At 37.1% G+C, this 13,945-nt stretch overlaps 1 protein-coding gene across 4 annotated transcripts in view; it reads right to left on the minus strand.

The window, feature by feature from the left end:
- Nucleotides 1-13,945, minus strand: part of MYO1B (myosin IB) — a 220,278-nt gene that overhangs the window by 132,144 nt on the left and 74,189 nt on the right. For all 4 annotated transcript variants that reach the window (XM_027865829.1, XM_027865831.1, XM_027865832.1 and 1 more), the window contains exon 3: nucleotides 12,081-12,196. In XM_027865829.1, the coding sequence (XP_027721630.1) occupies nucleotides 12,081-12,196 (116 nt within the window). The remainder of the gene's footprint in view (nucleotides 1-12,080; nucleotides 12,197-13,945) is intronic.

Here is a 13,945-nt window from a genome sequence, read left to right on the forward strand (position 1 = left end):
GTGTCTGACACATAGCGAGTATGATATAAGCGTTTTTTATTATTGTTATTATTATCATTATTATTATAGGGCTAGTGGGTTCTTAAACCCACTTCTTAAACTGAAAGTGAGGGCAATAAAAGAAATGTCAGTTAAGTAGCAACAGTAATGCTTATTTGGAGGCAATTTTTTTTGTCATGTTCCCAGTAATACAGAACGTACAACAGAAGTATTTTTCTCTTCCAAATTAGTGTCTATTAATTCTTAATTCTTACTCCCGCCTAGAAGTTTACTGCAGGGAGGTGGCACAGTGGATAAAGTGCTAGACCTGGCGTCAGGAAGATATCAGTTCAAATCCAATATTCCTTAGCTGTGTTACCCTGGGCAAGTCACTTAATCTCCATCCGCCTTAGTTTCTTCATCTGTAAAATGGATATAATAATAGTAGCTGCCTTCTAGGGTTGTTGAGAAGATGAGATAAAATATGTAAAGTATTTTATAAACCTTTAAGCATTATATAAATGCTAGCTAATATTATTATTATAATTAGTAATAATTAATGTTACAGTCCAGCAAGGGGTCTTACCTTATTTTTATTTATTTACTTTAAGGGGCTTTACATTGAACCAAATCAGTTTTCAAATGGTATGAAACCATGAACATAGCAAAAGAATTACAATACAATTAATTTAAACTCTCTTAGCTTAGAATGGTGCCTTTGTTAGCCTACGAGGTATCAGGTCTATCTCAAGGGCTAGACAGGAACATACTGGGCATGAAGGAAGACAAGTAAGCCAGCCAATTTTCTAGCACACCTCTAATCAGGTCTTCAGAATTTATATAAACTCTTGGGATTGTTATGAAACCAGTAGGTCTGCAAGTATTTACTAAGTGCTTCCAACATGCCTGGCACTGGGGCTTACAAAGAAAAGCAAAAATCTGATGATAATCTATCCTGGACTAATTTATACATCCACCTATGGGAACTGACACAATCAGCCTTAAAACTCCAAACACTGTAGTTTCTTTTTTCTTTTTCTCCCCATAATGGAGTGTATTTTCTGATAGCAGACATTTTTAGAGCAATGCAAGCTTTGCAAAGTATAAAGATGAGGATGAAGCTTAGCGTATAGACAGTCATTCACTCTCTTTTGGACAGTTCTAGCCCAACTATAACTGAATTGTATTTGAACACTGCTATGAAGCAATCAAGAGAATAGCACGGGGTAACATGACAAGCCTTGGAATCAGGAAGAACTGGGTTCATTTCCTGCCCCTGACCCATACTAGTTGCATAACCACAGATTAAGTTCTCCATATCTCAGTTTCCTCCTCTGTAAAATGAGGATAACAATATTTTCTGTACCTAATTCACAGGGTTAATACAAGGTGTCCCAAAAGTCTTAGTGCTGTTTTAAAGCATCACTCTCTAATGATGTATACTGTAGATGTTTTCAGATGATCTGAATTAATGGAGGTATTTTCCACACTATAAGTTCCCCATACCCATGAAACCATGATGGTGGACCATACTCTCCCCTACACAAGAGAGAAAGAAAGAGACAGAGACAGAAAGGACAAGATGAAAATGATAGCTATTATACATTTGTAAATTAATGAAATGCAATCAGGTACTATATATGTTATATGGGGTACAACAGAAGAATTTCTATATGAGACTCCTGAAAAAACAAATGGTATCTCACAATGAAAGTGAAATCAATAAAACCCAAGATGATTGTGATACAATTTAAAATGTTCTATTTATAAGTCACTTGTAGTTCTGCTGCTGATTTTCCTTCCAATTTAGGACTGTTTCATTTTCCATCTTTGAAGGCATTCATAATTTTTGGGGGGGACTATTAATCAGTAACAAGCATTTATTATGTGTCTGCTATGTGTTATATGTTGATACAAGAACAGAAATGGCTCAGCCCCTGTTCCTCAAGGAGTTGACATCCTATTAAATGAAAGCATATACATTATTTCTCTAGATAGAAGAGGGCTAGCAACTGGAGGGATCAGGAAAAGTCTTCATCACATAAGAGCATTGAAGGAAGCTACACTTGTTATTAACCACAGCATTAACTTCCCGGGGCACATGCCCTTGAGTTTTCTGTATTCATCACCCATTGGAGAAAGGAGTTAACATTCATTGCTTAAAGTGTCCAGGATGATCAGAACACATTGCCACAATTCCTGATAGGTGGACATGTGAATCGATGCAGAATAGATCAGCATCTAATTTTTGAAAAATTCTCATATGAACTACAGCCAGACACACTGGTGCCAAGAAAATCAATGCAATGGAATCCAGCAAAAAATGGGATTTTAGGTTGGACTATCAGAGCATCTTCAAATAATTACAAAGCAAACTACTACAGGAACAAAGGATGCTATGAACCCTCACTGACATGCCACTTGCCCACAATAAATCAACAGTTAAGACTGAGCCAGGCACATGTGCCAAATGGCGTGGTAAAAGAATAGAAATATCTGAGACGGAAGAAAATTTTTATTTTTTTATTATAATCTCTCCCAGACATAAGAATATGAAATGAAAAATAGAGATGATCACAGTCATTAAAAGTTAAGTACTTGAAAATATTTTAAGGGGAGTTAAATTTCATTCCAAGTTGTAACCTGAGGTTCTCTAAACAGAAAATCATGCATATGTTACTTCATGTGGCGCCCAAGTGTCAAAAAATCAAATCCATATTATAATAACTCTACAGAAATGAGCATTTGCTGAAGACCTTGTTCACCTTCTCTTCTCCCTTAAGGCAAATTTCTTGCCAGGGCCCACTTAGACTTAAACCTCACTCTGATCCTTCCCAGTGGGTGAGAAGTACCAAAAAAGTGGAGTCAGTGAAGAGTAACTGTTGGGGGGGGGTCTCAAAAATATTTAAATGAGCACCTACCCCTGCCCAGATTTGTGCTAGGCATTGTGGGACATAAAAAAATAGACTAAGATTTGCCTGTGCTTTTCAAAAGCTTAAAATGTTTGGCAGGAAGGCAAGATTTGCACGCATGCTGCAATTAGACACAAAACTATCCCACCTTTGACACTTTCTACTACCTATGTGACCTTGAGCAAAGTACTTAACATCCCTGGGCCTAAGTTTCTTCACATGTAAAATGCAAGGAGGGGGGAAATACATTCTGAAGGTTCTTCCAATTCTACAACAATGATCCTAACAGACAGCACGATAATAATAGCTAATATAAATGGTACATTATAATTATAATGTGTTTTACATATATCATCTCACATTTGTGCCTTACAACCTTGAGGTCTTCTTGACTTCAGGCCCAGCACTCTATCCACTGAGCCACTAGCTGATGCATGCAGGTTTCTACTTTTTTTGGCCCTACCTCTTCTCCAACAGATCTTTTTTCAAATAAATATCATTGCTTTCATTTATTTATTTATTTATTATTTTTTAGTGAGGCAATAGGGGTTAAGTGACTTGCCCAGGGTCACACAGCTAGTAAGTATCAAGTGTCTGGTCAGAGGCCAGATTTGAACTCAGGTCCTCCTGACTCCAGGCCCAGTACTCTATCCACTGCACCACCTAGCTGCCCCCAACAGATCATTTCTGCCTCAAATTTATCACATTATAGTTACAAATTATTAGTAGTTCAGTTTTAAATTCAAATCTCCAGTGATTCTGCCCCTCAATAATGTTTTCTATCTTCTAGTAACACCTTAAAAATATATACATATATATATGTGTGTGTGTGCGTGTGTGTGTGTGTGCACTTGTCTAAGGCCATGTGCATCTTTCCATTGTGAATTTCTAATTTTAACTAATGCTTCATTCAACTCAAACAAAATGTATCAAACATTACAGTTTATCTGATTTCATGACATTGCTAACATCGGATTCCTGGCTTTTATCATTCAGCGTTAAATTATCACATTTCTATGTCAATTTGTAAATGTTTTAGCATAAATTTAAACTATCTTATATACACAGAGAAATGTATCTTTAGGGCAAACTTCAATTTGAAAATTCACACCTGTAGGGAGTTGAAAACTCCCAGCCCTCCCGGACTGAACTGATTTGATGCATTACCCTTGACCCAAACATTCACACTCCTACTGGGGAAAGGAGAAGGCCTCAGCAGGCCTTCCAATTTCCAAATAATCCAAGCAGATTTTATGCTTGTATCACAAGGTATTGTTTCTACCCATAAGTTGCTTGTTCCACATAACTTTTCATCATTCCTCTGCAATTCTTTGTTCTTGATTAGTGCAACTAAATGAATTCCATGAAGTGGTTGCAAATATATTTGAACTTGCACTTTTCAAAGTTATAATTAAATAAAATATACAAATTCCATCTCAATGGAAATATGCTGTTCAAATTTCAATGACATGGTCACTTTATATTCTAGGTCACATTAATCACCTAGCCTCATAGTAGCACAGTAGATAGACCCACTGGGCCTGGAGTCAGGAAGACCAAGATCAAATCTGGCTTCAGACATTTAGTAGCTGCATGACTGTGGGCAAGTCACTTAACCCAGTCTGCCTCAGTTTCCTCATCTGTAAAATGAGCTGGATAAAGAAATGGCAAACCATTCCAGTATCTCTGCCAAGAAAACCCAGTCCTGAAGAATTGGATACAACTGAAATGACTGAACAGCTTCACAGAATCACAGAACAGTAGACTGAGCTGGTAGCAGGGACAGGGTTGGGGGCGTGGGGAAGGGAAAGAGAGACAGAGAGATGGTGAGGCACGAAGAACTTTATAGTTCAACAAGTTCAACTTATTCTCCAGGTGAGGAAATTGAAGTTCCAAGAGATGAAGTGACTTCTAGTAAAAAGTTAGTACTAAGAGGCATTCAGGTCTTAGTCTCAAGTAGAGTGATGCCCAAGGCAATCGTGGACTGAAACACACATCACCAAGATGCCACTGTATGTGTCCAGAATCTCAAACCACATCCACTTGTATGTAATCAATTTATTCCTGATGCCTGTCAATAACTTCTAATATTTTTGTCAATGACTCTCTAGTCTCCCTCCCCCCCCATCTTAACTTTGAGCTTAAAATATACACACATTGGACAAATGTACTTTTCTTTAAAGGCAACTTTTCAGGAATACATTTGAATTTGCAGACCACATGAAGATTCCAAGACTAGAAAGAAATTTTACATAGTAAGACTATTTTCATTACTAATGATCTCATTATCCCATTAAAAAAAACCCATCAAGGTGATAGATGTGCCAATCTGTCCTATCAATTACAAAATCTCCCCAATCTGAGAAATAAATTGTCTGTCTCCAGCACAAATTCACCTAAAAACTGATAACTGACACATATTTCTTTAACTTTTACAGCATATTTTACATATATTATCTGACTACAGATACATAACCACCCAGAGAGGGTGAGTCAAACAGTTCTTGTTATCCCATTTTACAGATTAGGAAACTGAGGTTCTGAGTGGGTAAGTGATTTGCCCATAGTCACACAGCTTTAAGTGCCAAAGGTAGGATCTAAACACAGTTCTTCCTGATTCCAAATCCAGCACTATGACATGCTGTTCAAAAACAAAACGAAACAAAACAAAACTAATGTAATATCATGGATATTTAAAATGTTAACTTACATAATTTTAAGAGCTTACAGATCCATCTAATTCAGGAGGTTATTAAGAGAAGATCCACAGACCCCTAGAGATTTCAGGGGATATATAAAGTTGGATGGGAAACAAATTACATCTCTATTTTCACTAATCTTTGGTTTCCTTTGTAAGTTAATGTGGCTTTATACACTTAAAAACATTATTCTAAACAGGGTCCACAAGCTTCACCAGACTGCAAAAGGGATGCATGACAAAAAATGTGAAAGGTTTCTGATCTAATTCAATCTTCTCCTTTTTTACAAGAAGAGACATCTGCAGACCCCAAGGAGGCTAAGAGATATGACCAATGTCAGTTAGCTAAGCAATGGCAGGCTAAAGACCAGAATGCAAAAATCATTTCACAAAGAACACAGGGCTCTAGATTCTATTTTCCCAAAATGATGACAGAATCTATAAGAAAGCAATGAAAACTGGCCAGAATTTATCAGGTTCTGGGGCAGCTAGGTGGCGCAGTGGATAGCCCTGAAGTCAGGAGGACCAGAGTTCAAATCCGGCCTCAGACCAAACACTTGACACTAGCTGTGTGATCCTGGGCAAGTCACTTAACCCCAATTGCCTAAAAAACAAGAAAACAAAAAACTCAGAATTTATCAGGTTCTACAACACAGAAAGGGAAAAATGAATTCTGCAAGCCAAGCAAAAAACATCTGTCAGATAAACACAGTCCAAAAGGACAATTATGTTTAGAATTTCTTTCTTCTGGAACACTTAACGACTTAATTCAGTTTCATTTTCTAGTCAACCACTTTAAAAAACTATTAAAAATATTCTTTTCTCTTCAAGTAACAGAGGAAGAATATTGAAATGACCTTAAGAGACAGCAACAGTTGTCCTTTACAAAGGAACCTTGTACTAACTGATATGTGCTAACTGTAAACCTGGGAGAAATTATCGTGGCCTTGGTTTTCCAGAACTGCACAGGCTTGTCAAAGGTCAATCAAGTCTCCAAGCAAACAGTGTCTGTACTCATTGCCCGCAAGAGTCAGCCTTGAAAGAAAATGGGTAATTTTATCTATTCTGAAGGTGGTATTATTTTCTTAAAATGATATGATGCACAGGAAATGTCCATAAAAAATGGAGTAAGACGTAATTCTAGTCTCCTTACTCAAAGATGATAGATAATCTGAGATCATTAGGTAGATTTGTTTAACTCTTTTAGGCCATAATTCTTTTGGGGACACCTTTAGAGGAGTAAAATGAGGAGAGTGGTAGAGTAGAAAGAATACTATATTTAGAGTCATGGGACCTGTGTTCTAATCCCTCCTCATTGCTACCTGTGTGACCTAGGTTAAGTCACTTAACCTATCTCAGTCTTAGTTTCCTCATCTAAAAAGCTGGAAGGTTAAAGATACGGGTTCTTAAAAGTGTTTTTGTATCATGGACTCCTTTGGCAGGCAGGTGAAATTTATCACCCCCTTCTCAAAATCATGTTTTTAAGTGTCTAAAACAAAACGTGCAGGATTACAAAAGAAACTAATTACTTTTATATAATGGATACAATTATCAAAATTTAAAAAAAAAAAGTTCAGGGACCTCAGGTTCAGAACCTCTGCTCTAAGGTTTTAATCTTCCAGCTCTAAATTTGAGCTTGTGATCTTAACAGTAGTGAGGACAGTGACAAAAGGCCAGTGGATGTTAGGATTAGAGGTCAATGATGACGTACACATTCAAAAGTGTTGGGAAATCAAATATAATTCAATAGCCAAAGTCAACACTTGTCTATAATTTTTGTCAGTTACATAAAGTTTCCAACTCTCACAATTCATAGTGTTGACTGAGCACCTACTATGTGTTAGGGGCAGCTAAGTGGCACAGTGGATAAATAGAGTGCTGGGCTTGAAGTCAGGAAGACTCATCTTCCTGAAGACTCTTACTACCTGTGTGACCCTGGGCAAGTCACTTAACCCTGTTTGCCTCAGTTTCTCATCTGCAAATGAGCTGGAGAAGTTAATAGCAAACCACTCCAGTATCTTTGTCAAGAAGGCCCCAAATGAGATCACAAAGAGTCAGACATAATTGAAAAACACAACAATTATGAGTTCAAGAGAACAATATACCTATAATTATCAGGTAAGTAAAAGTGAAACAAGGTAGTGCTCAGAACAAATGCCACATGAATAACATTTTAAAACCTATTTTTGCAAGTAAGAGCCTCTCTCACCCCACTCCATTATTTCTAGTTATTGGGTTTGTTTGCTTTTTTTCTTCTAATTTATTCATTATTTCCACTATCTGAAAATTAAGGACTTAAAAGGAATTTAGGTCTAAAAGCAAAGGCTTATCTGAAAGCAGAAGACAGATTCCAGGCTTCCTGCAAAAAGCACATGGCTTTCATGTAAAGTTACATGTTTGGATGATTCTGTGGACTAAGCCTAAACCACAGTTTCAATTCAATTCCAATGAGGTCTGAGCTGAAGAAATAATTAGCCAAATTTTCAGAACATGGCCAGAACTGTGTTTAAGCTAGTCTGGATTTAAACTGAAGCCAGGGCTCGAGTTTTTGATTTCATTTTTGTTTTGTTTTCCCTAGGATGTCCAATGTAGAGCCTACAGGGGCAGCTAGGTGGCGCAGTGGATAGAGTACCAGCCCTGGAGTCAGGAGGACCCGAGTTCAAATCCAGACTCAGACACTTGACACTTACTAGCTGTGTGACCCTGAGCGAGTCACTTAACCCCAACTGCTTGGCCCAAAAAAAAAGAAATTAATTTTGTGTCTCATGAAACTAAGACTTATCTGTGTGTTAAGCAAACACGGTTAATTTCACCTCTTCTGTTTTCAGATACTATATGAGGCCAGCACATTGAAAAGTTATCCCAAGAATGGAGGAAGGGAGGTGCTGTGTAACGAAGACTGCAATGTTGGTGATGGGTCCTATGTGGGCATTCCAAGGGCAGGTACCCTCAGGGCAGAGAAGGATAAAACTTTGTTCTAGAGTTTGTGTTCCTATGTCCAAAGTTTGATTTATTCAGGAAAAAGGAGAATGAGGTGAAGGTGGAAATTGGAATGCAGAATGAAATAAAGATAAAAGACAGGGGAATGAAATGTGGCAATCCAGATGGGTAAGAAAGTATACATCATGGACGAGTAAGAGTTAGGTGCCATGGGGCACAGGCATTTTCCTAAGTATCTCTGATATGGAAAAACATAAATAATGGTTGTTGTTGTTATTGTTAAGTCCTATCCAACTCTTCATGGCTCTATAGTGGGTATTCTTGACAAAGATACTATCGTGGCTTGGCATTTCTTTATCCAGCTCATTTTGCAGATGAGGAAACTGAGGCAATTAAGTGACTTGCCTAGGGTCACACAGCTAGTAAGTGGCTGAGGTCGGGTTTGAACTCAGTAAGATAAGTCTTCCTGACTCCAGGCCTGGCACTCTATCCACTGCACCACCTAGCAGCTAACATTTATACAGTGCTTACGATGTGCAATAAGTACAGTGCTAAGCATTTTACAATTATTAACTCATTTGCTATTCACTAACATTAATATAACACTTAAAAGTTTACAAAGTGCTTTTTGTTCATTAACTTATTTGAGCCTCAGGATGGTGTTTTGTGGTAGGAACTCACAGGTATTATCCCCATTTGACAAATATGGATAAATGATTTCATCATGGTAACAGCATTGAGAGGCATGACTTGAACCAAATCTTCCTGACTCCAGTACCAGCAATCTATACACTATACTACCCTGCCTCTCTGTTTATCTGTATTATCATATTATCATCCCCATTTTATAGAAAAGAAAACTGAGGCAAACAGATGTTTAAATGACTTGCTCAGGTCACACAGCTAGTAAGGATCTGAGGTATAATTTAAACTCAAGTGTCCCTGCCTCCAGGCCTAGCACTATCCACTGCACCACCTAGCTGCCCTTGCATCAAAAGCATGGGCACACCCTAGAAGCCCAAGGCTTCTGCCAGATGTGGTAGAGCATGGCCTGGGTTAGGATCTGGAGAACAGAACAGGTATGGTGAACCTCTCTCTAAAGATTAGACTTGATTAGCATAAAAAGTCAAGCATAATGCAATGGATTTATTTTATAACAGAGGACTGAATAGACTGAAGAGTCAGTAGAAATTTTCAGATACTATTTTTTTCCTGATACACTTTAAACGTAAAGCTAAACGAAATTTTGTCTAGTCTTGCCAGCATACCTGGAGGACAATTCAATGAGTCTGCAACAATTATTCACAAGTGGATTCTTTTCTTTTTTAATGTCTTGTTTCATACAGAACAGTAATATCATTCAGGGACATATCAAGGGAAGCAAATAAATACTTGGAAATGGACCATATGCTCCAAAAGAAATACTTTTATATCTATCAAAACCAACTGAGAGAGTCTTCAAGCTCACAAAATAAATCTCCCTCCTGCTAAGACAACATCTATGACTCTACCAGATCCTTTTATTAATGAGTGACAAGCAAACATCTAAATTCCAGAAAACAAATGCACTACTGTTCATCAGCCTGATAACTTTCAAATATTCCTCAACATATGCCCCTCGCCAATTCTTTCTTTTCACAATACATCACATTTGCCAAACAGCTGCCCATTGATGTTTTCAATTCCATTACAACAGATGGGTCATTTAAACTGGAGGCAGTTTGAGTTTTCAAGGAAGGAGGCTGACTCCACCAACAGGAACACCTCTGCCCTCCATAATCCATAACTCTGCCCCAAGACTTATCAGTAAACACTCTAAATAACAATAACTTTAATATAGCACTTTAAGGATTATAAAACATTATATAGATACAGATATAGATATAGATATATATCTCACTTATTACAATCCCCACTTTATAGATGAGGAAACCAGTCCAGAGATTAAGCGACTTCTTCGGATTCCATATCCTGTAAGTATCTGAGGCAGGATTTGAACCCAAGTCTTCCCAACTCAAAGTCCAAAACTCTATCTATTGGACCACCTAGCTCCCTCTTCAAACAAGTTGTCATACATAGTCTCTGAAATTCTCATCTTCAAGAGACTTCTCGCTTTAAGCGGCTGACAAGAGTTCAAATATTAATTCTGGATAAAAACCAAGTAGCAGGCTAAATTAGTAGCTAGAGAATCCTTGGGTGTCTTGGGAAAGGTCTCAACTATGTGGTGTTTTTTTTTCCCCCTTTTAGCTATCTTGCAAATAAAAGAATAGAGAAAGAGCTGTCCTAAAGAACAGCTAAGAGGATATCACCACTTTGCCAAAAGAAAAACCAAAAGTACTGAGATCACTATCATTCTTTGAGCCCTTTCTTTATGAAGGTTTTCCTCTTTATTATTTCTAATCTCAAAATCAGAAAATGTAGAGGTCCAATTCCTGATCCCACCACTGATTTATGGCATCCAAAAACACTGTGGTAGTGTTATTTAATTAAATCAAAATTATTAATTAATTATTAATTAATCAGAAATGAAACCAAAATTATCACTGGTTTAGCCCCCTTTGGAGGAGTTTGGGCATTTCTTTAAGACATTTATGAAGAGTTCATTTTGAGAATATAGATAAACAGAGAGGCAGGGTAGTATAGTGGATAGACTGCTGGTACTGGAGTCAGGAAGATTTGGTTCAAATCATGCCTCTCAATGCTGTTACCATGATGAAATCATTCACCCACATTTGTCAAATGGGAATAATACTTGTGAGTTCCTACCACAAAACACCATCCTGAGGCTCAAATAAGTTAATGAACATAAAGCACTTCATAAACTTTTAAGTGTTATATAAATGTTAGTTATTATTAGGGTTATAAATTCAATACAGTGGCATTCCTTATACAAGAATCATTTACTCTAAGAAATAACTCTCCTCTGTCTTACAAACAGAAGAACCAATAGCCACCCAAGTGACTTCAGAGCCCGTGGTATCACACAGAAGCAGCATGTACCTGGGTCTCTGTGACATTTGCAAATTCCTTAACTTCTCTACGTAGTAGAAATATGCCAAGAATTGGATAATGTCTCTACAGCACTGAAGAATTTCTCTCAAAAATGCACTGTATAAACTGAAGGTAGCATTGAGTCCATTCACTCAGCCTCCATTGCTCAACTATCTACACTTGGAGACCTTTCTCAGGCCAACTAGTCTTTGAAAACACTGTGTGTGCTCTTTTAAATAAACAAATAAATCCTAGTTTTACTTCTTATAGAGATATAGCAACATCTGTTACTACTGTCATAGAAAAATATCAGAAAACTTTTGTACACAGGGAACTAAACATTTCAGAACTCAAATAGAATAGTAGGACACTAAATGAAATGGCTTCACTTTTCGCTTAAAAATAAGACAATGTCATTAAATGAACTCTGCAATCTTTTATCTTGAAAACCACAATTGATAAAAACATATTTTCCTATGACTCACGGAAAACAGCTGGACACATCTGTCAACAATCCAGCTCTTCAATGACAGAGAACCTTAAAGCTTTAATATACTTACATGTGAGGACTCAGTTCATAAAAATTTCTATTCCTGTAATCTTCCACTTTCTCTGGTGAATAAATGGGCAATGATCGGTATGGATTCACTGATATAACCACACTTCCAATGTATGTCTGTAATGAAAAAAGAAAAAAAAATTATCCATTAACGTAGATAAACATCATTTTAGGTTAGAATTTTAGCATTTTTTTTAATCCTTCACAACACAGCATCATTCCTAACATGTCACTATTACTTGCATACTCTTATTTTTTTTAGTTTTTTTTTTTGTTTTGTTTTTTGCTAGGCAATGAGGTTAAGTGACTTGCCCAAGGTCACACAGCTAGCAAGTGTTATGTGTCTGAGGCCAGATTTGAACTCAGGTCCTCCTGAATCCAGGTCCAGTGCTCTATCCACTGCACCACTGAGCTGCCCCTTTTACTTGCATACTCTTCAGGAAAGCTTTAGCATCTCCTAGCAGATGATCTGTCTTGTTTATTCCATTAGATGACGAATGAGAAGTAGAGATCTATTCTCTTAAAGATCTTTAAAAACCATAACTACCTGGGGCAGCTAGTGGTGCAGTAGATAGAGCACCAGCCCTGAAATCAGGAGGACCTGAGTTCAAATTTGGCCTCAGACCAAACACTTGGCACTTACTAGCTGTGGGACCCTGGGCAAGTCACTTAACCCCAATTGCCCTAAACAAACAAACAAACAAAAAAAAAACCTCAAAATACCTACAATTACCTAGCGTGGGGAAGGGGGAGGGGAGGAAGAAAAAAATATATATGATAATTTTATTATATATCTGAAGGGAATAGCAAGTTATACATGATAGATTTGTAGTTTCATGAACAATTATATTTTTTATTATACTACGTTGTGGAAATACATGTTGTATTCCATAAATTAAAAATTAATTAATTAATTGATCATGAAAACCACAACTACCCAAAAACATGTTGAATGCAATGCATAACAAAGATAGCCCTATTTTTCTCCAACATGTTATGTGGTCCCTTCTGCTCCACCTCCAGCATGAGCTAACAATATAGTTATGGTCTTCACAATCTCTCCTTTGCAATCCCCAATAACTGGCAATCAATCACTGTTCACATTGGTACCTTTGCATAGGCTGTCCCCTCCCCCCATCTCAGAGAGTCATCCCCAAAATGAAACTTTTTCAACTAAAAAGTTAAAAGAAAAAAACAATTTGAGCAAAATCAATTGATCAATTAATATCAAAAAAAATTTGACATAATTTTTGACATTACAATATGTAATGTTCTACCCCCACAGACCCCTCCACTTTAGCAAAGGAGTTAAGGCAGATATCTTCTCACAATCTTTTTGGGGTCAAGCTTATTTTTTGTAATTTTTCAATATTCATTTTTTAATTTTTTTGTGGATGTTGACCTATATGTTTACATTGTTGTGGATAATGTGTATGCTGTTTTTTTGGTTCTCTTTACTTCACTTTGTATCAGATTGTTTAAATCTTTCCATGTTTCTCTACATCATCATATTAATTTTTTTAATGGCAAATCCACCACATTAGCATACCATGCTTTGTTTAGCCCTTCCCCCAATCAATGGGTTCCCAATCCTTTGCTACCCCCAAAAAATGCTACTATAAAGATATTAGTGTACATGAAGCCTTTCTTTTTGTCAGTGTTCTCCATCCATGCATGCCTAGTAATGGAGTCTTCAGGTCCAAGAGTCTGGGCATCTTAGTCACTTTATTTGCATAATTCCAAATTGCTTTCCAGAATGGTTTAACTAATTAACAGCTCCACCAATAAAGCGTTAGCGCATCTCTCACAGAATGGAAAGTGAGGAATTAGGAATGCTATGTTGATTTTCCCCCCAAATAATTTAAG

The sequence above is a fragment of the Vombatus ursinus genome, unplaced genomic scaffold (genome assembly GCF_900497805.2).
Source record: "Vombatus ursinus unplaced genomic scaffold, bare-nosed wombat genome assembly UNPS02014779.1, whole genome shotgun sequence".
Taxonomy (NCBI): Eukaryota; Metazoa; Chordata; class Mammalia; order Diprotodontia; family Vombatidae; genus Vombatus; species Vombatus ursinus.